Below are 25,736 nucleotides of genomic sequence, written 5' to 3' on the forward strand. Positions count from 1 at the left end.
TGTGCTAAGCAAATGCCTTTTCCTGTATTCCTGTGTCACTAAGCTCTCCAACTCTGACCTCTCTCTTGGATTTTCCCCCTTACTCTCAATGCTCTGGTTATATGAACCTTTTTTTTTCCTGGTCCTAAAACCCAGCAAGACTTGTCTGCTTTAGGAACTCTGCAGTAAATAGTCCCTCTACTCTTCCCCACCATCTTCCTATGACTAGCTATGTTTAGCTGCTCAGATCTCAACTTCAAAGTTACCTCTCACAGAAGCCTTCTCTAAACACAATAACCTAAAGGATCCACTCAGTCACTAACACAAATCTAACTTTTTCTGCATTGCTGTTATTATTGGGATGTATCTTATTAATGTGCTTGTGTGTCTGTGTGTGTGTGGAGGGTTCATTCTCAAAAGTACTGTCTGACTCTTGACAACCCGAAGAATGGTAGCCTGCCAGGCTCCTCTGTCCATGGGATTTTCCAGGCGAGAATACTGGAGTGGGCTGCCATTTTCTCCTCCAGTGGATCCTCCCAACACAGGGATTGAATCTGCCTCTCTCGCCTGCGTCTCCTGTGTTAGCAGGTGGGTTCTTTACCATTTGAGCCACCTAGGAAGCCCCATTAATGTGCTTATCATTTGTCTGTTCTCACAGGAACATAAGCTTCATGACTATGGAACCTGCTATAGTGTTCACTGTTAACTCCAGCCCCCAGAACAGTATCCAGCTCATTACAAATCGATGATGATGTCCATTAAATAAATATGTATGTTCATACTGTGCATACGGAAATTGTGCCTGTGTACCAATACAGACTCTCCTATGAAATTCAAAGAGAATAAGAAAGATATTGCTAGTCATCCAACAAGGCAAATCCTTCACAAGAAAGACAGGGAAAAAAAGAACAGAAGCTTTAATTTGGGGCAAAAAATAATATAAAACACAGATTAAGTCAAAGTTTAGTTCACATAAAGTTTAATCAGTCAAGTTAATGAAAATATCAAAATTTGTGAGTTAGTGTCTGGCAGAGGAAATTTAATTTTGTTGCAAATAATACAGTATTTGGTGTTTCCATTCTGGACGGGCTATGCTGCAGAAAGAGCAATGGCATTGAATCTCAGTTCATCAGGGTCACGTTCCATAAACTTCTTGCAAACTTCTATGGCATCCTAGAGGGAAAAAAGATACATAATCTTTCAGTTTAAAAACATGTGTTTTACTTACAAATGATAAATAAAATGCTTCATAGCTTCCTAATTCATAGTAATTTTATGCTGCAGACTTCTTCTCTCAAATGCAAAATAACTCAGAGGACACCAGAAAAGTGAATAGCTGGTGGCCTAACTTGCTTAGTACAAAGAAATATGCTAAGTGTTCTTTCTTAAAAGGCTTTAAAGAAGCTTTTAACCTGAAAATTACATGTTTCATTGATTCTAAGCCTTACTATTTGTTCATAAATTTTAAAATCTTTAAAATCAAGAAACAAATGATGGTACCTTGGATTTAATGAAACATGGGATACGATGTGCAACTGTTTGTTTTCAAATTTGATACTTGTTTACACCAAGAGTTCTCCAAACCTCTTTCATTGGCTGTAGATTTTTAACACTAGTTCAAATTTTTCTTTTTGGATTTTTTTCCAGAAAGCCAGGACAAGAAGATATACAGAGAAAAGTTAACCAGTTCTCTTTAGAGATGTTTTAAAGGTAACAAGAATATTAATAAACTGAAGGTGGGCCAACAGGTTTTACTGTTACCTCTAATAAAGTTTCATCACTAGTTTCCCCATGGTTAATTGGAAATGGTTTCCGTCCATCTGTGGAAAAATAAACAGGTGAATGGTTAGTTGTTTGTATAGGATAATATGCTTTTTTAATAATATAAACAATTAATGACATTTATTTCATTTAGAAATTTTTCCAGTTGACCCAGAAATATCCTTTATTCATGCTGTTTTGTTCTATGTGGGATCTATTCAAGAATCACATATTCTATTCAGTTGTGCTATTTCTTTAGTCTCCACTAATTAAGAATGACAGGATAATGTATTAGTACTTTCAACTCCCATTTTCCTCTTCCCATAGTGAGGCAAAAGTTAAAAGGTAAAATAATATATCCTAGAACAAACCCTTTAAAAGTGCTACATGTGAATATTTTTAACACTAACGGTTATTTAGAACTTTGCTTACACGTTTGAATATCTAAATTAACTTCCTAAACAGATGCTATTAGAAATAAACACTATTGGCTTTAATTTCCAAAAAAGAATATGCAAGACAAAATGTCAGCTTTTAAAAAATTACAACCATCAGAAATATAAGAAATTTCAGGACTTCCCTGGTGGTACAGTGGCTAACTCTCCATACTCCCAGTTCAGGAGACCTGGGTTTGATCCCTGGTCAGGGAACTAGATCCCACAAGTTGCAACCAAGAGTTCATATGCTGCAACTAAAGATCTGGCATAGCCAAATAAATATTTTTTTAAAAAAGGAAATATAAAAAATTTCTTTCTTCACTTTAAAGCCTTCTGATAAAGGCTCCTAAGTACAACTGACATTTATACCAATGAAAGGGAACTACTGCAAGGTTTATATATTACTACTACTAACCATGTACCAAAGTAAGAACACAGAACAACAATCTCAATAACCTAGGATTATTTTATTGAACACCAAGAGCATTATCACCTTGAATAAAGTAGTACTTTTTCAACACTATGAAAAAAATTAAAAAGTTCAGAATTACATAAACTCATGCAAACCCAAAGTTAACTGATACTCTATATCCAAGTCTATAATTTCAGATGTTTTATAAGTGGCACTTCAAGTTCAAGCCATAAAACACAATCCCCCCTATAATTTCATGGCTTCTAAACATAATAAAAATTTTTGAATCAATATGCATGCACAGTGATAGACCTGGACTAAAAGACACTACATTTAAAGAAAAATATGAGTGAAAATGAACCAAACAAACCAAAAAGCAAAACAGGACAGTTATTAAATCCAGAGAAATAAAAAAGTGAAAAAGTACATTAACTATGGCTCATCTGAGAATAACATTTCTGTAGTCATAAAAATCTAAACAATTATATACTGTATAAAACAGGGATCTATAGTCAACATCTTGTAATAACCTACAATGAAAAATAATCTAAAAAATAATATATGTGTATGTGTATAACTGAATCACCTGAAACACTGTAAGGCAATACACTGTAAGGCAATACACTGTAAGTATATTGAAGTATACTTCAATAAAGTCTATATATTAAAAAAAAAGAATCTAAACAACTGTAACAACAGGAAAAAGTAAGTATGTATTTTGTGATTGGGAGACAGAAGTAGCTCAAGAGAGGGACAAAGGAAAGAGATTCTTATCTTCATTGTGGGAGGCTGAGGAGTAACAGTTAGGTAAACTCCTTCTCCAGCCAGGATGAAATAATGTACTGGACTAGGCTTTCCATTGAAAACAACTAAAGACCTGGACAAAATACCTGAAATGGCTGTATTACAGACTGGGAAATATGTCACTCAGAACTGTTAGGTAAGCCTAACAATAATACTGGTTCTCTGCCAGTGAGAGAACTGGCAGAGGGAGGGAGACCCAAGCAGCCTACAGCCACCTTAATTAGGAGACCAAAGAAAAAGAGGGCAGAGTTTGAGGGGAGCAGAGTTCAAGGAGGCCGAGGCAGCTGGAATCTGCACAATGCCAGGAAGAAGGCAGCTACACACTTGGGAGAGCTCTGGCTATTTCTCTGGGCCAGGCCAGGATCAGGGGCCAGGTGGGGGCGGGAAGCAGTGTATCTGGAACGGAGCTTTAGGCTGAGCAGCCAAGAGCTTGTTTATATATCAGGGAAGGCGTAAGTCAGAAAATACATAAAGGACAATGAGAGCTAGATTTCCCCTGCTCAGGAAAGGAAGTCACAAATATGGTAACACTAGCACAAAATGTATAATATTAGCTTAGAATTAGAAATGTGGATGTAAATAAATGCTCTTTAATATAGAGAAACATGTAACTAATTGATTGTGTGTCCATGTATATTCTTATTCACATATGGGTGTCTATTTATATCATACATACAAGTATTTCCTAGCTCTGTCCTCTGAGAAAGCCTAAAAGTCACAGCATCTTAATCACCATGAGCAGGCGGAGTGCCCAGGTCTTGGTTCTAATCATCACCTGCCAACAGAAAGAACCAGGGCTCCTTGCAGAAGGAGCTGAACCCAGGGCTTAGGCACGGAAAATAAAAGATGAGCCAGGAAACGCTGTTCCACTACAAAGTTAGAAAGAGCTCAAAGAATGACAGGGACAAGTTAAAAGGACATATGCCAGGAACTACTTGAAGCCCTATGGACAAGGAAGGGGTAATAAAAGAAACATGAATGACTCAGTCCCTTCCATTAGTTAACCTTACAATTAGGTACAGAATGGACATATTAAAGGCTACCACTACCCTCTGTTACATAATGGTCCTGCAGAAATTCACCTGTACCATGTCTATAATCATGCAGTCTTATTTTAAAAATTAAAGGTATTCAGAAATAATTTTTTCCTTAAAAACCATATGCTGTTCTCTTAACCACTATTTTCTAAGAACTAACTCAATACTTCTCTTGTTCAATGTTCCTTTTAAATTAGGAATTTGCATCAGGGATACCACCAATTCCCCTTGCAATGAGTCAGTAACTGTCCATCTTCATCTGTCTTGTATTAATATTTATCCCTATCCTCTATGACATCTCAAAGATTCCTGCTATTCTTTAGAACTTGGAAATTCTTTTAAACTCATTTAAAGAATGTAATTCCCAAAGGGCTCTAATTCTCTATCAGCCACATTGATCATTCTTCCTGCGAAAGAATACTTGAACCAAACAAGACCTTAGTAGTTCCTTTCTTTTCTGATGTTCTTACATCAAGCCAGTTTCAAGATCCTTTCATGTTGATCTTGGCGTGCTACAAAAGAGAACCATTTCTGCACATGTAGCCAACCCCTGATATATGTCTTTCCTTCCACTGCCCTTTAGCCTCTGAGCTCAGAGAGCCAGCTCATCAGTCAAACTGGGTTTTCAGACAACGTATTCCTTCCCACCGAGATAATCACAGATTTTTTTCCTCTAAGTATCTTTTACTGTTGTTTGTTCTATTATTAAGCCTCCCATTCTGAAAGTCACCATTACATTTTTATAATCTCTGGTTATGGGTCATATTTATCACTCCTCTGGCCTTTCCTAAATCTGTGAGAATGTGTCTGATCAGTCTCAGTGATCTCTTTAGACCTCCACTTCTACCAGTTATTCTTTAAAAATACACACACACACACACACACACTTCTTATTTCTTTTGGCTGTGCTGGGTCTTTTTTTGTGTGTGTGTGCTGGGTCTTCACTGCTGTGCTTCTCTAGTTGTGGCAAGCAAGGGCTCCTCTCTAGCTGTGGTGCAGTTTCTCTTGGTGAAGAGCAGAGGCTCTAGGATACTAGGACTTTAGTAGTTGCAGCACATGGGCGCAACAGTTGTGGCTCCCGAGCTTGAGAGCACAGGCTCAATAGTTGGGGTGCATGGGCTTAGCTGATCTGTGTCATGTGGTATCTCCCCAGATGAGGAATGGAACCTGTGTCTTCTGCACTGGCAGGTGCATTCTTTACCACTGAGACACCAGGGAAGCCCTACTAGTTACTCTTTAAGAGAAAACTAGCTTCCAGCAATCGGATATTTGAAATCCCCAATTCCTATTACATCTTATCTCTATGTAAGTTCCAGAGGCTGAATTAAGAAAGCATACCTTCTAAGTTGCCCCGCAGGTCTGTTATATAATCCCATGACAGTGACTTCATCTTAGCCTGATTCCTACTCAAATCACTACTACTGTCGACGGTCCGCAGGGTTGTACACTCCTTTCCTTTCCTTGTCCCCTTTAACAGACCCCTTCTTTTAAATAAAGTACATGATTCTGTTGCTGCATTCCAAATATAGAATCCATCTAAATTTTACAGATCACATTTACAGTCACACTCAGAGTCCTTTCTGAACTTTTCTGTCTTTAAATAAGTTAAAGAAAAGGAAAGTGTGAAAGTGTAAAGTTAATATTTAACAGCAAATGAGAAGAGAACTAAAAATCATGGTATCTAGAAACTGAAAAGGACTTCACTCTTTTATTTTCTTTATTTGGTCTTTTTTCTAATCTAAGAAGTTTTCATAGAGGGCTCATAAGTACTGTATTATGAAAGAATCATAACAAGCTTATTATGGTTGAATGACCCTATTAAAATTAGAAGAATCTCCTCCGAATAGTCCCTGAAGTAGTCCACTGAGAGTTAAACTTCTAAAAGATAAACGCAAGTATAGGCCAATACCAAGTAATTAATCATGGGGACTTTGGCACATGCCTATAGGAACAGTTGCCAGAAAACACAGAGTCCTGTAAAGTCTTTTGAAAAATCAGATGTGATACAAAAGGATGTTACAAAAGCTTGAAAACTAGTGATACTCCCTGTTGAACACAAACACTAATCATTATGAATAATAAACTATGTTTTAAAACTAGTTTCAGGATCAAGAAACTAATTTTAATGGTCATCCAAGATGCTGCTGACAACCAATTCAAAAATTTAGTAAAGAATTCTGAAGTGATTATACGAGTTTCCTATAATAATTTTTACTTGCCTGTTTTGCAAAGGTGGTTGCAAGCATTCTTGAATTATATTAATAAGTTACTTAAACAACAAAACATTTTTGCTTTTTCTAGTAAGAAATCTTAAATGGAAAACTGTTATTATGCCAGCTCAGTGCTGTAAGGTAATCAATTTAAGTGAACAAAATAAATATCAACAGTCATGTTTTCATAAATACAGATTTTCCCATTTACTACTTTTCTCCCCAGGATAAATTAAAATAGTTCTTACCTAATTCATAGAGATGCCCATCTACATGAACTAATGCAATAAAATGAAGATCTACTTTTTCATCTATATTTGGTGCCTAGGAGGGGAAAATACATAGTATGTATGTTAGTAGTCAAAACAAATCAATCAACTTACATGTAAACACATCTAAATAACATAAAATGACATGAAAAAACATTTATTAACAATATGATTCAAGGCTTAGTCTTTGATACGGTGGACAGAGAGTGAACATGCCTATATTTATAACAAATGTGTTCACCCATCAACAAGGAAAACACTGACTCTACATCTCTGAAAATGACACTGAAAACTACATCTCTCTTAATCTCAACTGACCTAAAAACCTAAGGTCCTATTCACTTTGGAAAGCTTCAGCCCCTAGCACAATGCCTGGTACACAGTAGACGTACAATGTATATTTGCTAAATGTTATGAATTCATGAACTAATTTGTCTAATTTTTGAAATTCGAATAAAATTTTTAGAAGTTAAATAGCATAAAATGAGTTAAAGAAACTCTTTTCAAGTTAAATTTTAAGACATCAAGAAAGTAAGTTTTTTCCCTTAATGATTTAACCTTAATAATCTCATTTTTTGAATAATGCAATATAGACTTAAGAGTATTTTTTATTCATCCTAGATTCAAAAAGTGTATTCATCCTAGATTCAAAAATCTAACTGGTTTGAAATGAAATATAATCACTGCTAAATGCAAGTACAAATTTTAGAGGTAAAAGTTTTAAAGAGGCAGAAATCAAATTATATCTCATATCATTTAATATCCAGTAAGCAACACAAAGTATAGGACTGATGCTGAAGCTGAGGCTCTGATACTTTGGCCACCTGATGTGAACAGTAGACTCGTTGGAAACACCCTGATACTTGGAAAGATTAAAGACAGGAGGAGAAGGGGATGAGAAAGGATGAGATGGTTGGATGGTATCACCAACTCAATGGACATGAGTTTGAGCAAACTCCAGGAGACAGTGAAGGACAGGGAAGTCTGGCGTGCTGCAGTCCATAGGGCTGCAAAGAGTCGGACACAATGACTGAACAACAAGGCAAAGTTAACTTCTGCTAACTTTGTTAACTCAAATTTTTATTTTTTCACCCTCAAATAATTATATAATTTTAAGTTTTAAGTAATACAAAGTTTTCAGATAAAGAAATTGAAAGGTACAGAATAAACACCGCTATCCTGGATTTACTGGGTGGGTACTTAGTCGTGTCTAACTCTGTGACTCCATGGACTGTGACTTGTCGGGCTCCTCTGTCCATGAGATTTTCCAGGCAAGAATACTGGAATGGGTTGCCAATTCCTCCTCCAGGCAATTTTCCCAACCCAGGGATCGAACCCACATCTCCTGTGACTTTTGAATTGACAGGTGGATTCTTTGCCACTGAGTCACCTGGTAAACCACCATGGATTTACTGGATGCTTCTAAAAATATTTACAGATAGTGACTCATCTAAGCTCACATTATTCTTCAGAGATTACTTCCCTCAAATTGCAAATGGGTGTAACACAACATACACTGTTGTCGCAAACTGCTGCTGCAGTTGCTGCTAAGTCGCTTCAGTCGTGTCCGACTCTGTGCGACCCCATAGACGGCAGCCCACCAGGCTCCACTGTCCCTGAGATTCTCCAGGCAAGAACACTGGAGTGGGTTGCCATTTCCTTCTCCAATGCATGAAAGTGAAAAGTGAAAGTAACGTTGCTCAGTCGTGTCCGACTCCTAGCGACCCCACGAAGTGAATGAAGCCATGGGGTTTTCCAGGCAAAAGAGTACTGGAGTGGGTTGTCATTGCCTTCTCCAGCTGTGGCAAACTAGCTCTTCTTAAACTTGACCGAGAGCTAAAGAATCCCACCGTTGGTAGGAACCACAGTCATGCAGGATCACTGTTGTTCTGACACTAGGCTGCTCTGGACTGCAACCCCATTCGTGGCGGCCCCGCCCACAACAGGGACCTGCCACTAGGTTTTCAGGTAGTCATTTCCATTTGGACAGTTTTGTCAGAATTATCCCGCCTGCTGAGGCAAAAAATGTTTCCCAGTATTCTCCGCCATCTTAAAAAAGACTAATCCCTCTTGAACATGGTATTTCTCCAAACACTTAGATAGTAATAATGAGTTCCCTTATTTTACTGGTCAGAGAATCAAAAATTTTAGTGATCCCTCAAACCTAGTACCCCCATTTTAGCAATGACCAGACAGAACCCAATTTTTCAAGGCTAAATCTAGGCAATTCTACAAACTATGAATTCAATTCTATATAAAACACTAGAAAGAATTCCTTATACAATCAAGCCCCAGGAAAGGGGCTTGATTTACTCCTTTTAAGATGCAATTCTCCAATAGGACATCAAGTATTTTAAACCTTTAAGCTATTATGTTTTTAAAAATTATCACTTATTTTTACACCATCTCTTAAGAATAATATCTCATATAATAGCTTCTGTTTTTCACATTTTGTCAGTAAATACACTGTGCTAGAGATAATAATGCAACTGGAATCAGAGACCTGACTATGTACTCAACCCCCTGAGTACTGGGTTTTTTACCCATTTTCAGGTTTAAATGAAATTGATGAAAGTACTTTGTTAACTGTTATATGCCCTATAAACATTATATATTATTATAATATTAACACTACATTATCACAAATGTAAGAAATCACTAAATCTAAGTGACTCAAAATTGTGAGTCATTGTACCTTTTATCCAAAAGTGCATACTAAAAATCCAAACTGCTAAAGAAGGTATGAAAAGTCTTCAAACCATTATAAAAGATAAGAAATGCTCAAAACTTCTACCCTTTCCACAAAACCTCAGTACCTATTACAAGCCTTTTCCTTTGGTCAGCTTCAATTAATCAGGGTCTGAAATCTATACTTATCCAATTGCTTAAGCATTACTCCACTAGAAGCAAGAACAATCAGTAAAAAACAAATTCCAGATTAGATAATCTTTGCCTACATTTTTATATATTATTTTTACAAAGTTTCTTAATTTAGAACACACTTCTTACTACCATGAAGAATCAAAAAGTGATGTGACAAGTCAATTAGATAGAAAATTAAATACTAAATAGAAATTTAAAAAACTAAATAGAAATTTCAAATTATAAGAAATAGCTTAAATTTAATTTATAATTGTAGTACTAAATATATACCAGATATTGTTCTAAGCACTTTATAAGAACTGACCAATTAATAGTCATATGGACCCTATGAGGTAGGTAATATAGTTACACCCACTGCACTCATTGTCACATAGGCCCTATGAGGTAGGTAATATAGTTACACCCACTGTACTCTCAATAGACACACAGAAGCATTAAGTAACATGCTCTAGGTCACAAAGCTAGTAAGTGATAGAATCTGGTTTCAAGTCCAGGCAATGTCATTCTAGAATACACGTTCTTAGTCACTAGGCTATGAAAACACTTATGAAGTTACAAAACAGTGATTAATATGGAGCAAACATTAATATTACATAAAAATATAAAACTGGAAATGTCAATTTTTTTGACATGTTCATTGATATTTAGAATATTTTTAAGTACAAAGGAATTCATTCCTATTTAGAATCAATTGTGCCGAAGTAAGAATTTATAAATTAGGGTTTTACTCTGATCATCTGATTCACTTGTATCCCTTCCTATTGTGCCAGTGTATGGCACGGTAAGAAAGCAATAAATATCAGGTGGATAAATAAATAAAAATGACAAATGCATGTTTGTGACCCAATGAGGATAATGAAATAGAGAGACACCGGTCTGCTGATGAAAGGCTATTTTGGTGACCATACTGGTATCTGATGGAAGATGCTTAACGAAAAGTGCCAAGACTCCACTTTATAGGAATAGCTCTAAAACAGTAAATAAGCAGAAGGAAAGAATGTTTGACACCAATTTTTAATTTTTTTAAGCATTAAAGTATGTGTAATCAGACTTCCTCTGGCTTCAAAAGTCACAATGATTTCCTCAAGTGTTAAGTTTCTTATAAATGTATGGCATACACCAAGTCTTTCAGATGTAGCATTTCTAGGTAGGCTCTGCCAAACAGCAATCATTACCATTTTCTAAAACATCAGAAAGACAAGAGCTATAGTTGCCAATCCTGCATTTTATTTCAATTATGAGAATTACTAGAATTCCATCATCAACCTCAACATTTAAGGTAATTAGCACAATTACAAGAACAAATGTACTTTTTAAGTTTGCTAACATTACCAACTTCAGAAAGAGAAATTGTGAAATTTGTGGGAATCCTGTATCAATTCACAAGGAGAAAATCTTCATCTCCTGCTTGAGAAAAGATCTTCAGAAACTGAACAGGCAGGGAAGATTGGATCAAGATTAAACCAAGTACCTGAGCCACCTCAGGGAATAAAATAGTTTAGATGAACACCCTACACCATGAAGGATTAGATTAAGGACAGAGTAAGTAAAAGTAACCCCAGAGCATGACAAGAGACTAAAGTCATGTTCAGAAACATGAAAAAAAAAATAAAGTAAGAGATGGCAAGGAACGCAGAAGGCACACAGCATTTGTTGACCTGAGTCAACTAAATGAAACTGGAAAGATGAAGGGTAAGAGAATACATATTCACCTGAACAACTGACAGGAACTTAAACATTATCATGAGTGTCGATCAGCACTCATCAAAAGACAGGGACCTTTATGTTGGCAGGATATGGAGTGGAAAGATGGATGTTCACCAAGGCGCTGGTGAAAGTCAAGCTGAACTGCAAAGCATAGAGGTATGCTTGCAATCTTATCAGGGGAGAAAAAGCTAATGGCTGATGAACCAAGAGAAAAGCACTCTGAAGACTGAAGAAATTTAAGGGAAAAAATGGACTACCCCTTGTCACTGGAAGAAGAGATGGAAGATTGACTACACTTACAACAGAATGGAGACCCAAAGGTGGTAGACGTAAGAAGGGTCGCCAGCGACGAAGACGGAGAGATGGACTGGTAGCCTTTGCAGGGCCTACATGGTTACGTTTGACCCAGGGCAGGGATGCATGGTGACACAATGATGAGGCCTTCGTTCTGCAGTGGCTAGAATGAGGCTGTGATGAGGATGGCGAGGAGGACTACATAATTAAAAAAGAGAACATTTTACTTAGACCACGTTACTGGGAGATCAGTTATTCTTAAAAGCAACGTATGGTCATACTTCGATTTATATGGTCCAGTACTTTTAACCAATCATAATCTAGAAAAGGATCGTAAATGAACATTAATTAAAGGCATATAAAGTGGAAATACATAACCACAGTATCAGGTTATATTCCACAGCTTCTATTAAATGCACATCTAAAATATTTACATATCCTCATTTGTATAGCACAGATTCATGGAATTACTTAAAAGCCACTAATATGGAATTATTACAGCGAATTCTTTTAAAAAAGAACACACACACAAAACATGTAACACATACAAAGAATTACGTGTTAAAGAAGACTGCATGGTGATAGGCACTGGTAAAAAGATTTTCTTAGAAGGAATAAGTGATAAGAAAAAAAGTCACTTCAAAATCCCTCAGAAACAGGATGCTACGCATAAATTATCCTCTTACTTATGCTGACAAGTTAAATGGAAACTATCATGGCTTATTAGCCATCTTTTAGTTATTAGGACTTCTCTGGTGGCTCAGATAGTAAAGCATCTGCCTATAATGTGGGAGACCTGGGTTCAATCCCTGGGTTAGGAAGATCCCCTGGAGAAGGAAATGGCAACCCACTCCAGTACTCTTGCCTGAAAAATCCCATGGATGGAGGAGCCTGGTAGGCTACAGTCCATGGGGTCGCAAAGAGTCAGACATGGCTGAGCGACTTCACTTTAATATTAAAATATGCATCGTTTATTTTGTGCCAAGCATCCTTCTAAGCACTTTACATGAATTCATTTAAACTCCCAGTAACCCATGAGATAGTTGTAATTATTTTCATTTTACAAAAGAAGAATCAGGACAAAGAGGTGAAGTAACATAACCCAGGTCACACTGCCAGGAAGTAGCAGGGCTGGGATTCAAACACAGGAAATCTGGTTCTATAATCCAATGATCTTAATCACCAGGGTGTATAACTTAAGTGGCTAAGAAAAAGATTTTAATACTAAATTATTAGACTAGCTTCCACAAGAGATGTAATCCTCTTAAAGTTAGATTTTTGGGAGTCATCCTACCAAACACTACTGTACCACAAAAGGCAATCTGACCCAAGGGTTTCCCATGAAATGTACATGCTGAATAGTAACTAACTTATTCATGGTAATCCAAATGATAATTTGACAACTGTCACCTCCAATAAATGATACCAGTACATGAAACTAAGTTTAAAGCAGTGTGATAAAGTTATAGTCATTAACAACCATAGTGAGAAGTAAAAAGAGTAGTGGTATAAATCCTGGCTTAGTGATAATGGGTTTCACTAACCACAACTTATTCTCTTAAGGAAAATGAAGGGGTTTTCCCTGAATGATTTCTAAGATTCTTTCAACCCTGAAAATTCTATGATCCGACTGAGCACTTTTGATCTATGTAAACAATACAACAACTGAAAGCTATCATTGTGATGAGGGTTTTATATTTGTTTGTGAACACTTTAGCTGCTCATAATAATAATCAATCAGTTAGAAAAACACAAACGAATGCTTTTCTTGGCTCTTCATGGGAACAAAAGTGTATATAATAAAGTGTCTGCTCTCACTCACATAGTCTGAGCGCAACACAGAGGGCCAGACAGCTGGCTGCACACACAATGGGCTGCATCCCTAGTATTTATTGAGTGCTTAATGTGGTAGCTCAGACAGAAAAGAATCTGTCCGCAGTGCAGGAGACACAGGTTCAAGCCCTGGGTTGGGAAGATCCCCTGGAGGAAGGCACAGGAACCCACTCCAGTGTTCTTGCCTGGAGAATCCCATGGAAAGATTAGCCTGGCAGGCTACAGTCCATGGGGTCACAAAGAGTTGGACACGACTGAACGACTAACACTTTCAGTTTCATAAAAATAAAAAGAGTACACAGGAAACACCTAGATTTACCTATGACATTTTATCCCAATTTCCTTTACCATCTGTACCTACACTCTCTCTTCCTGTCTCTCTACACAGTTCTTTTTCTTTCCTGCACCATTTGAGGGTAAGTTACATATATCATGGTCTTTTACCCTGAAATACTTTTATGTAACAGCAGTTATCATCTGCAAAATTTCATATAGATATGAGCTGTGTTAGGATGGATTTAAGTTCGGTGTCACATTAGACTTTGGTCTAACCTTCCAGTGACTGAACTGAACTGAACTGAACCTTCCATCCATATTTTAATTTTGTCAGTTGATCCATTCATGTCCTTTGCAGCATTTTTCTTCAGGATCAAATCTGGGAGCAGGTACTGGAATTTCTCATGTCTTGTTAGTATTCTTTAAGGAGGCAGCTCCAATAGCCTTGATCTTTTATGACATTAACACACAAACCCTTCCCCCATTTTTCACATAAAAATTCATGCTCTCTGTGAATACAGATATCTGTTTCTTCCTTTCCAATCCATATGTCCTTTATTTCTTTTTCTTGCCTTACTGCATTGGCTACAGGACCTCTAGAATAATGAATTTTACTGATTTTCACTTTCAATTATTTCTTCCTTTTGCATGCTTTAGGTTTAAGTTGCTTTTTTTTTTTCTGCTACCTTAAGGTAAAAACTGACTTGAAGACTTTTTCTTTTCTTCTATAAGCATTTACTGCTATAGACTTTTCTCTAACCCCTGCCTTTTCTTTCCTACTGTAAGTACTTAATGTTATAGATTCTTCTCTAATTCCTGCTTTAGCTGTAACTTGCAAATTAATATATTTAACTTGTTTTCACTCAAAGTGTTTTCTAGAAAATAAATTTATGGTTACCAAAGTGGGGAGGGATAAATCAGGAGTTTGGAATTGGCAGACATGAACTATAAAATACTACATATAAATACAGACACTACATATAAAAAAGATAAACAGCAAGATCCTGTTGGAGAGCACAGGGAACCCTACTCAGTATTCTGTAATAAACCACAATGGAAAATAGTTTGAAAAAAAAATATGTGTAACTGGACCACTTTGATGTATACCAGAAACTAACACAACATCATAAATCAACTATAATTCAATTAAAGTAATATTTTTAATATGTTTTCTATTTGTCTTGGTGACTTCCTCTTTGATCTATGAGCTACTTGGAAATGTGCTGTTTAATTTCTAAATATTTGGGAACTTCCCAGATACTTTTTGTTGCTATTTATCTCTAGTTTAATTCCACTGTGGTTAGAAAACATTTTTTGTGTAATTTTTTTTAAAATCTCAGTTTTCTTTTTTTACTTTACAATATTGTATTGGTTTTGCCAAACATTGACATGAATCCGCCACAGGTGTACATGTGTTCCCCATCCTGACCCCCCCTCCCACCTCCCTCCCCACCCCATCCCTCTGGGTCATCCCAGTGTACCAGCCCCGAGCATCCTGTATCATGCATCAAACATGGACTGGCGATTTGTTTCACATGTGATAACTTATATGATTCAGCGCCATTCTTCCATATCGTCCTGCCCTCACCCTCTCCCACAGAGTCCAAAAGACTGTTCTATGCATCTGTGTCTCTTTTGCTGTCTCGCATACAGGGTTATCGTAACCATCTTTCTAAATTCCATATATATGCGTTGGTATACTGTATTGGTCTTTATCTTTCTGGCTTACTTCACTCTGTATGATAGGCTCCAGTTTCATTCACCTCATTAGAACGGATTCAAATGTATTCTTTTTAATGGCTAAGTAATATTCCATTGTGTATATGTACCACAGCTTTCTTATCCATTCGTCTGCTGATGGACATCTAGGTTGCTTCCATGTCCTGGCTATTATAAACAGTGCTGCAATGAATACTGGAGTACATGTGTCTCTTTCAATTCTGGCTTCTTACCTTCCAAGGAGCAAGCATCTTTTAATTTCATGGCTGCAGTCACCAACTGCAGTGATTTTGGAGCCCCCCAAAATAAAGTCTTCTCACTATTTCCACTGTTTCCCCATCTATCTGCCATGAAGTGATGGGACCTGATGCCATGATCTTAGTTTTCTGAATGTTGAGCTTTAAGCCAACTTTTTCACTCTCCCCTTTCACTTTAGTCAAGAGGCTCTTTAATTCTTCTTCACTTTCTGCCATAAGAGTGGCGTCATCTGCATATCTGAGGTTATTGATATTTCTCCCGGCAATCTTGATTCCAACTTGTGCTTCATCCAGCCCAGCGTTTCTCATGATGTACTCTGCATATAAGTTAAACAAGCAGGGTGACAATATACAGCCTTGACGTACTCCTTTTCCTATTTGATACCAGTCTGTTGTTCCATGTCCGGTTCTAACTGTTGCTTCCAGACCTGCATACAGATTTCTCAAGAGGCAGGTCAGGTGGTCTGGTATTCCCATCTCTTTCAGAATTTTCCACAGTTTGTTGTGATCCACACAAACACTTTGGCATAGTCAATAAAGTAGAAATTTCATAATTTATTTTCACATTTAGTTCACATCTTTTTTTCTACTTTGTTGAGTCTATTGGCAAACCCATTAAAGGCATTCTTTGTCTCTGGTATTGTGCTTTTCATTTCTAGATTTCCACTCGATTCTTTCTTATAGTTTCCAGCTCTGCTGATATTCCCTATCTGTTGGTACATACTGTCTACCTTTTCTACTTGAGCCTTTAACATATTAAACTGCTTACCAGGTGGCACTAATCATAAAGAATCCACCTCAAATGCAGCAGACACAAGAGACACAGGTTCAATCCCTGGGTCAGGAAGATCCCTGGAGTAGGAAATGCCAACACCTTCCAGGATTCTTGCCTGGAAAATCCCGTGGACAGAGGAGCTTGGCGGGCTACAGAGGCTGCAGAGAGTTGGACACGACTGTGTGACTAAGCACACGCAGTAGTAAATAGTCACACTAGTTCATATGGTCGTTAGTCAACAATATTAACAGCTAACACTGAGCGCTTACCACTGCATACTAAATGTTCTATATAGATTCTTACAATGATCCCACTAAGGTAGAGATTACGATCATTTCTATTTAAAGATGAACATATGTGCTTCCCTGGTGGCTCAATGGTAAAGAATCTGCCTGCCAAAGCAGGGGATATGGATTCAATCCCTGACCCAGGAATACCCCCTAAGCCTTGGGGCAACTAAACTTGTACACCACAACTATTGAGCCTGTGTTCTAGAGCCTGGGAGCCGCAACTGAAGCCTGTGTGCCCTAAAGCCCGGACTCCACAACCAGAGAAGCCACTGCAATGAGAAGCCCGCACACTGCAACTAAAGAGTAGCCCCTGCTCACTGCAAATAGAGAAAAGCTTGTGCTGCAACAAAGACCCAGGACAGCCAAAAATAAATAAATAAATAAAATTATCTTAAAAAAAAAAAAAACTGTTAAGGGAAACTTCCTTGGTCATCCAGTGGTTAAGACTCCGTGCTCCCAATGCAGGGGCTCAGATTCAATCCCTGGTCAAGGAACTATATCCCATGTGTCACAGCTAAGAGCCAGTGTTAAACAATGTGTGTTTTTTTTTTTTTTTTTTAAAAGAAAAACTGTTAAAAAACAATAAAGATGAAGATACTATTTTTTCCCAAACACGATCAGATTATCTATGGGTAATTTTAGCCGTTTTTGTTCATCATGTTTACCATTTACAAGGGAAAGGAATGAAAAAAAGATAGGATATGTTCAAAAGCACAACCTCCTGAATAAGTTTCATACACCAAAGTTCATGAGTGTATGCATGTATTTCTACTTGGCAAGTATTCTACAGTATCAAATACTTACTATATTATGACTGTCTTACTTGTAACTGCTTTGTAATGCACTTAGGAAAATCTTTTATCCACTGTCATATTGCTAGCATACTAAATATTGTTTTTGTAAGTAAATGACTATGTTGAGATGTTAAGCATTAGAACCAATAATTTAAAATTTTTACTCATACTTATTCCTACTGCCTAAAGCTATAGGAACACAATATATACACATTTTCTCCAACTGCACAATTTATAAAGATAATTTAACTCATAATACAGACATAACAGTGTACATCATAAATACTTTCAATTCCAATGAAAAGTTTATATGATAATTCAGAAAGGACTTTCAAGTAATATTATTTTAAGAGATGAAAAGACTTTGATATGAAGAATGTTATTACGGCATCTTAAACTTCATAGGCTCTCTCTTAGAATTACAAAGATTAAAGACATATTCACCAACTTTTACACTGTAGTATTAGTTACTTAAGCAACTGCATTGACAGCTAAGTGAGCTTTGCTTTCAAATATGAAAATTTAAACTGTGAGCAGAATCTTCAGAATAAATATCCAATTTCCTTTCCATACTAATTGGAAAAGATCAGATACTGACAACTTATTCTTGAGTCTTTCTCAAGATTTTAATCAAGAGCTCACTTTCTGGAGCACCTGAATAAAGAACTCATTTACTCAGTTTTTCAGTTCTAGTAGAAGAATCTGAAATTGTTAAAAATTATGTACTTCATTAGAATTACTAATAATATCAATGTCTGCCAGAACATTAACACTGAACCCATGCCCCCTCTGCTTACTGTGGGGGTTTGCAACAATACAATATGACTTCATACATACCACTGCCCATGCAATATAAATCTATCTCTTCATTACAGTTTGGAAAATCCCAGAATAGTCTTTTCAGAAACCCTAGGAATTAAATGCTTTGTTCTTCAGAAAGAATTCTGAGTTTAACCATTTCTGCATAAAGGAATTAGGTATAGACTTTCATTTTGAGATTTTTTTTTTTTTTTAAACCATTCTGATTATGACTTAACCCTCGGAGTTTTTAAAAAAATTACAGTTAGCTATTTGGATACAGTCCACAAGCATCATGACCGTGTTAGCACTTTTCAGAGGCACAAGGGCTCAGCTGACTTGCCCAAAGCATGTAAGTAGTGACCAAATGTAGAGGCAGAACCTATGACTCTTGACTCCAATTTCAGTGTTTTCATCATACACAAATCCACCCACCTGTCAACTGCCAAGTACCTTATTCATAGAGGCAAACCTATTACTATCTCTATCTATATTCCCAATCAATGGCTCAAATCTTTCTATTTTCAAACTCAGAGTTCAGTTCAGCCGCTCAGTCGTGTCCTACTCTTTGCGACCCCATGGACTGCAGCATGCAAAGCTTCTCTGTCCATCACCAACTGCCAAAGCCTGCTCAAACTCATGTCCATTGAGCCAGTGATGCCATCCAACTATTTTATCCTCTGTCGCTCCCTTCTTCTGCCTTCAATCTTTCCCAGCATCAGGGTCTTTTCAAATAAGTCAGTTCTTCACATCAGGTGGGCAAACTACTGGAGTTTCAGCTTCAGCATCAGTCCTTCCAATGAATATTCAGGACTGATCTCCTTTAGGATGGACTGGTTGGACCACCTTGCAGTCCAAGGGACTCTCAAGAGTCTTCTCCAACACCACAGTTCAAAAGCATCAATTCTTCAGCACTCAGCTTTCTTTATGGTCCAACTCTCACACCTATACATGACTACTGGAAAATCCATAGCTGTGACAAGACAGACCTTTGTTGGCAGAGTAATGTCTCTGCTTTTCAATATGCTGTCTAGGTTGGTCATAGCTTTTCTTCCAAGGAGCAAGCATCTTTTAATTTCATGGCTGCAGTCACCATCTGCAGTGATTTTGGAACCAAAGAAAATAGTCTTCTCACTGGTTCCATTGTTTCCCCATCTATTTGCTATGAAGTGATGGGACCAGATGCCATGATCTTAGGTTTCTGAATGTTGAGTTTTAAGCCATCCTTTTCACTCTCCTCTTTCATTTTCATCAAGAGGCTCTTTAGTTCCTCTTCACTTTCTACTATTAGGGTGGTGTCATCTGCGTATCTGAGGTTACTGATATTTTTCCTGGCAGTCTTGATTCCTGCTTGTGCTTCACTCAGCCCAACATTTTGCACAAGGTACTTTGCATAGAAGTTAAATAAGCGGGGTGACAATATACAGCCTTGACGTACTCCTTTCCCAATTTGGAACCAGTCTGTTTTTCCATGTCCAGGTCTAACTGTTGCTTCCTGACCTGCACACAGATTTCTCAGGAGGCAGGTAAGGTGGTCTGGTATTTCCATCTCTTGAAGAATTTTCCATAATTTGTTGTGGTCCACACAGTCAAAGGCTTTGGTGTAGTCAATAAAGCAGAAGTAGAGGTTTTTCTGGAACTCTCTTGCTTTTTCAACATCCAGCAGATGTTGGCAATTTGATCTCTGGTTCCTCTGCCTCTTCTAAATCCAGCCTGAACATCTGGAAGTTCACAGTTCACGTACTGTTGAAGCCTGGCTTGGAGAATTTTTGAGCATTACTTTGCTAGCATGTGAGATGAGTGCAATTGTGCAGTAGTTTGAACATTCTTTGGCATTGCCTTTCTTTGGGGTTGGAATGAAATCCAATCCTTTTCCAGTCCTGTGGCCACTGCTGAGTTTTCCAAATTTGCTGGCATATTGAGTGCAGCACTTTTCACAGCATCATCTTTTAGGATTTGATAGCTCAACTGGAATTCCATCACCTCCACTAGCTTTGTTCGTAGTGATGTTTCCTAAGGCCCACCTGACTTCACATTCCAGGATGCCTGGCTCTAGGTGAGTGATCACACTGTTGTGGTTATCCGGGTCATGAAGGCCTTTTTGCATAGTTCTTCTGTGTATTCTTGCCATCTCTTCTTAACATCTTCTGCTTCTTCAGTCCATACCATTTCTGTCCTTTATTGTGCCCATCTGTGCATGAAATGTTCCCTTGGTATCTCTAATTTTCTTGAAGAGATCTCTAGTCTTTTCCATTCTATTGTTTTCCTCTATTTCCTTGCACTGATCACTGAGGAAGGCTTTCTTATCTCTCTGTGCTATTCTCTGGAAATCTGCATTCAGATGGGTATATCTTTCCTTTTCTCCTTTGCCTTTAGCTTCTCTTCTTTTCTCAACTATTTGTAAGCGCTCCTCAGACAACCATTTTGTCTTTTTGTATTCCTTTTTCTTGGAGATGGTCTTGATAACTGTCTCCTATACAATGTTACGAACCTCTGTCCATAGTTCTTCAGGCATATCAGATCTAATCCCTTAAATCTCTTTGTCATTTCCACTGTGTAATAGTAAGGAATTTGACTTAAGTCAGACCTGAATGGTCTAGTGGTTTGCCCTACTTTCTTCACTTTATGTCTGAATTTTGCAAAAGGAGTTCAAACTTACAACTAGTTCAGAAAACAACAACAACAACAAAAAAATACCTGGGTTTTAAAAGGTCAGATTACTCTCCCTTCACAGTTAATGTGTATGTCATTTTGTATATGAAAAAATGAGTCAATTACTCTATAAACTGTTTAATAACCACAAAATTAGAAATGCCATGGAGACTTAAAAAATATTTCAAGCCTTTAATAAAAAGATTTTCTTTTGAGTGTGTGATTTAAAAAGTCAAATTACTTTTCCTTCAGTTAGTATACATGTCTCTGTCAGTATGAAAAATAAAGAGATTACTCTTTAAAGTACTTAATAATAACTAAAGAATTAGAAATGCAATAAACACTAAAAAGAAATGATATGGACCTTTTAACAAAGGGGGCAGAGGGTGGGACTAATGTTAATTCTCTATAAGACATCAACTGGTAGTTTATCTTAAGTGCTTAAATCTAAATTATTCTAAAATGTTAAAATAAAGTAAATATATTTTTGGCTTAATGTTTTCCCATTTAAACATTTCCCAAAATGTTTTCCCATTTAAAAGGGCAACCTGTTATTAAGAAAAATATCATTATAACCATGTAATTTCCTAAATATAAAGGGATCATTGGTTGGTAGACACTTTAATGACTATTTTTCAAAATATACATAACATAATTACCAAAAGACTGGTTGGTTTATGGGTAAGATTTTAGGTTTAACATAAGGAAAAATCTATTATTGACTAAGAGCTAATTGAACTATAAGGGCAACAAAGAACAAAGTATTCGGCACAATGCCGAGCAGTCATTTATAATTCATTACACAGTGGTATTATTTGCTGTATCTACCCTTGCTTTTAGGACAAACTAAAAATTTTAAAAACTTCACTTTATTTTTGTTTCTTTTAGCAAATTTTGATTCACCAATACATTTTGTTGCCTTAAGAGCATGGGCAGTACTTATGAGCTGTGTGACTTTGACAAGTTAATAATTTCTTAGTCTTTCAGTCTGTAAAATGGGGTAGTATCTAACTTTCGGAACTGAGAAGATTAGAATAGGATTCACACAGCGCTGAATATAATGCCCACCACATAAGATGTATTTAGTAACTGGTAACCATCGTTATAAGAAGACAGACATACTTTTAAAAGCAATGAGATTGAAGAGAATACTTGGAAAATGATACGCATGTCAGCAGTCAATTTTAATTGTATTCACCCATAAATGACATAAGAAGAGTCACGACTGATCCTGTGACATCCCAAAGTGATTCCCAATGTTTCCAGCAACCCCAGGTATCTCATGGTGAGAATCTTTTGTTGTGAATACCTACCTACTAAATCACTCTTTTAATTGACTTGTTGATAAAACATGTACTTAATCGTGAAATTAAATTTATTTCCAGAATAGGACATGTCCTTTCCAGCTTTAAAGACACCACTGAGTCTAAAAAATGGCACACGGAAAGGAAAAAAAAATTAGGAACTTCTCTAGGGCTGTCAAATGCCAGGAAAATAAGTAAAATTACAAAGGTGGCCATATGCGTATGAGAGTATGTACACATATATAAAACTTTAAAAGTTTAGAATCAAAATTATAAATTAATTCCAAAGGGATTCCTGTAGACTTGAATAAATTTCAGTGTAATATATTGAATCACACTAAATTTGAGGTACAAATTTAAAACAGGATTAACTAGATTCATTGCAAAAGATGCAAATTTCCTACAAAGTATCCATGTTCAGTTGGCAAAGAAGTCAAAGTGAAACATGGGCTAGATATCAAAATACACAAAATATGACTACTTGTTCCATGGAAAAGGGCAAATGTCTTCATTTTGCTCACCTAATAAATCAAGATACCCACAGATTTCTAGATATTATTTAGAGATTTGTTTCTCTTACTGGTTTAACAACTGTATTTTCTCACTTCCATTAACAATTCTTCATGTCAGAAATCTCTGTCAATATAATGACCTACATATATTACGTTAAACTCAAGCTTACCATAGTTTAGCTGACCAGACTAAGTCCCAGAAATTCTTTTTTTTTTTTTTTTTTACAATTTGAGAGTAGCTCCAAATAAGACTCTCACTGACTACAAACAAAAACAAATAAATCTCAAAATAAACATTTGTTTTGGAAAGCTGAGGTTTATAATCAAACAAACAGAAAAGCCCCCCATCCTCAAATACAACTTCAAGTCTATTTTTATTGTTGAAGATGTTTTTAAATAGAAGAGTTACTTCTAGTCAGGTCTGGAAGAGTAAACTGACCAAGTTCAATATAAGTTCAATACAAGAACTTGTGCTCGATTAATCGTGTCTGATTCTTTGCAACCCCATGGACTGTAGCTCGTCAAGCTCCTCTGTCTATGGAAATTTCTAGGCAAGAATACTGGTGTGGCTTGCCATTTCCTACTCCATGTAAGAACTTCCTTTAAAGTAATAATAGCAATATATCTCCATTTCCAAAGCCCTGATACTGGAGAAAAAAAGATGATGATGCAGAAAGCTTAAAAAAGAAAAACAGACTACTCTAATTCATTTGAACAAAATACTTGATAACCTAAAAGAAAGGGGAAAAAAGTGTAAACAGGACAGAGTAGTAACTACATTCTGACCCTTTTCATAACAAATTTAATTTACATAACCATCGTCTATAAGTGATATTAGATAAAGAAGAACTGATTACATGTATGGAGGCACAATATCACTGCGTGAAAACAAAAGACCAGAAAAAAACAACCATTTCAATATTTCCCCCCACTATGACTAATTTTAATTTGTACTTCCACCTTCAAATTTAGCTCTGCCACTCAACTCCACACATAATCTAAACTGGTTTCTAATCAGGAATGATATACCGAAAAAATGATAACAGAAACAAAGAAAAAGGCAAAAGAGTATGAAATTAAAAGTTCCATAGCATTTCTCAATTTTAAGAATGACATAAGTTGTTCATGTTTGAATGAAATAATGAAAAAGGGATATTGGAAATAAATGGGGGGAAAAAAGAAAGATCAGAAAGATTCAATTTCAGGTTTCTTGACAAAACAATATAGCTTAAAATGCAAGATACTTTTCATCAGAATTTCATTTACTGTTCCCATCTGATTCTCCCAAGACAATCAGGTATTTAAATTATACATTATATAAGAACTCAATTTTTTCCTAATATTTTCAGTTTTTTTCAAAGTCAAGGAAAGAAAATAAATCCCGAAAAAAGGAAAATAAATGTAAACATCTTGACTCTTTGTAACTCTAACATAATCAAAATAATGAAAAACTATACTTCAGAGTAAAATGAAGTCATGCAAATAATTCTTAAACATCTAATGAAGATAAAACTTGACACAGTCTCTCCCTGCATTGCACACCGTCTACACCGACTGGGCCAAAAAAGCCAACTGCATACACAGACACACACAATTTACACATACACCTGAAATCAGGATTTACCCACTGCTTACCTAACAGTCAAAAAAAACCTTCTAAGACAACTCTAACCAAAACAAATTACATTTATAATTTAATTTCATGGTTGAAATTCATTTCAGAAACTTTTAAACAACAGATCTTCAAATGATCTTAGCAATCAACCGTATTATTTACCTCTATTAAACAAGCCAAAATTTAAAAACAGAATTCAACATGGACAACAGCTAATTTTGAGACTATCTCCACTGAAATAAGAGATCCTTGAAGACACAAATTGCATCTTATTTATCTCTGTATATATAGTTTCTAGTACCATACTTGGCATAGTAGGTGCTCAAACAAATCACTTGGTCAGTCAAATGAAAGGACAGTAATTTCATACTATGTAACAAAAACTTTAAAAACGTTCATCCTTTTGATTCAAGGTAATTCTATTTACAAGAAATAACCTTAAACAAAGGACCTAGAATGAATACAAGAACAAAGATATTCAATGAAGTTATATTTTTAGCTTAAAAAATTGAAAATAATCTAAATATCAAAAGTTAAGGAAACTAGAAAGTAAACTATGATGCAGTCACATGAGAGTACACTGCCATGAGGAATTATTTATTAAAGAGGGTTTTGATGAAATAAGAAAATACTCATGATAAAATATTAAGAAAAAAATCCCACAAAAGTGTTTGATCCCAACTATTTAAAAAAAAAATACCTAAGAAAAGATGTGAAGGAAATAAACACAATATTAAAAGCATTTTTGCTACATTTTCCATATTGGCCAGTTTATTTAAATACATAGATAAAGCAACTGTGCCAGTTTCTATTATTCTTCAATATTACTATAAATTTGTATGGAGGTTCCTGGACAATACAATAAATTTGTCTTTTTTTGTGAAAAGTTAAACAAACAATAAATTATCAGGAGATGTCTACTCATACCTGGGCTGGCTCCTAAATTAATATGGACAAATCACAAACATTAGAAATTGCTTTACCCATGAAATAAAACTGGAGTTTGAAGGCAAATAAAACACTCTTTTGGATTTTTATTTTCTTTGCTTTACATTCGACTTGCAAGTTGTTTCCATTATTGCATTGCTGATATTTCTTCACAATTTAAAAGACACTTT

The 25,736-nt window shown here is 36.2% G+C and overlaps 1 protein-coding gene across 2 annotated transcripts in view; it reads right to left on the reverse strand.

Annotated features, from left to right (window-relative positions):
• Positions 1-941: 941 nt before the first annotated feature.
• UCHL3 (ubiquitin C-terminal hydrolase L3) overlaps positions 942-25,736 on the reverse strand; it is a 46,741-nt gene continuing 21,946 nt past the window's right edge. The window contains exons 7-10 of one of the 2 annotated variants that reach the window (XM_043478057.1): positions 11,800-11,991; positions 6,889-6,964; positions 1,741-1,799; positions 942-1,152 (exon numbers count right to left, since the gene is read on the reverse strand). In XM_043478057.1, the coding sequence (XP_043333992.1) occupies positions 1,069-1,152; positions 1,741-1,799; positions 6,889-6,964; positions 11,800-11,991 (411 nt within the window). In that variant the 3' untranslated portion in view covers positions 942-1,068. The remainder of the gene's footprint in view (positions 1,153-1,740; positions 1,800-6,888; positions 6,965-11,799; positions 11,992-25,736) is intronic. The other variant, XM_043478058.1, reaches the window with a different exon arrangement.

Source organism: Cervus canadensis, chromosome 9 (genome assembly GCF_019320065.1).
Source record: "Cervus canadensis isolate Bull #8, Minnesota chromosome 9, ASM1932006v1, whole genome shotgun sequence".
NCBI lineage: Eukaryota > Metazoa > Chordata > Mammalia > Artiodactyla > Cervidae > Cervus > Cervus canadensis.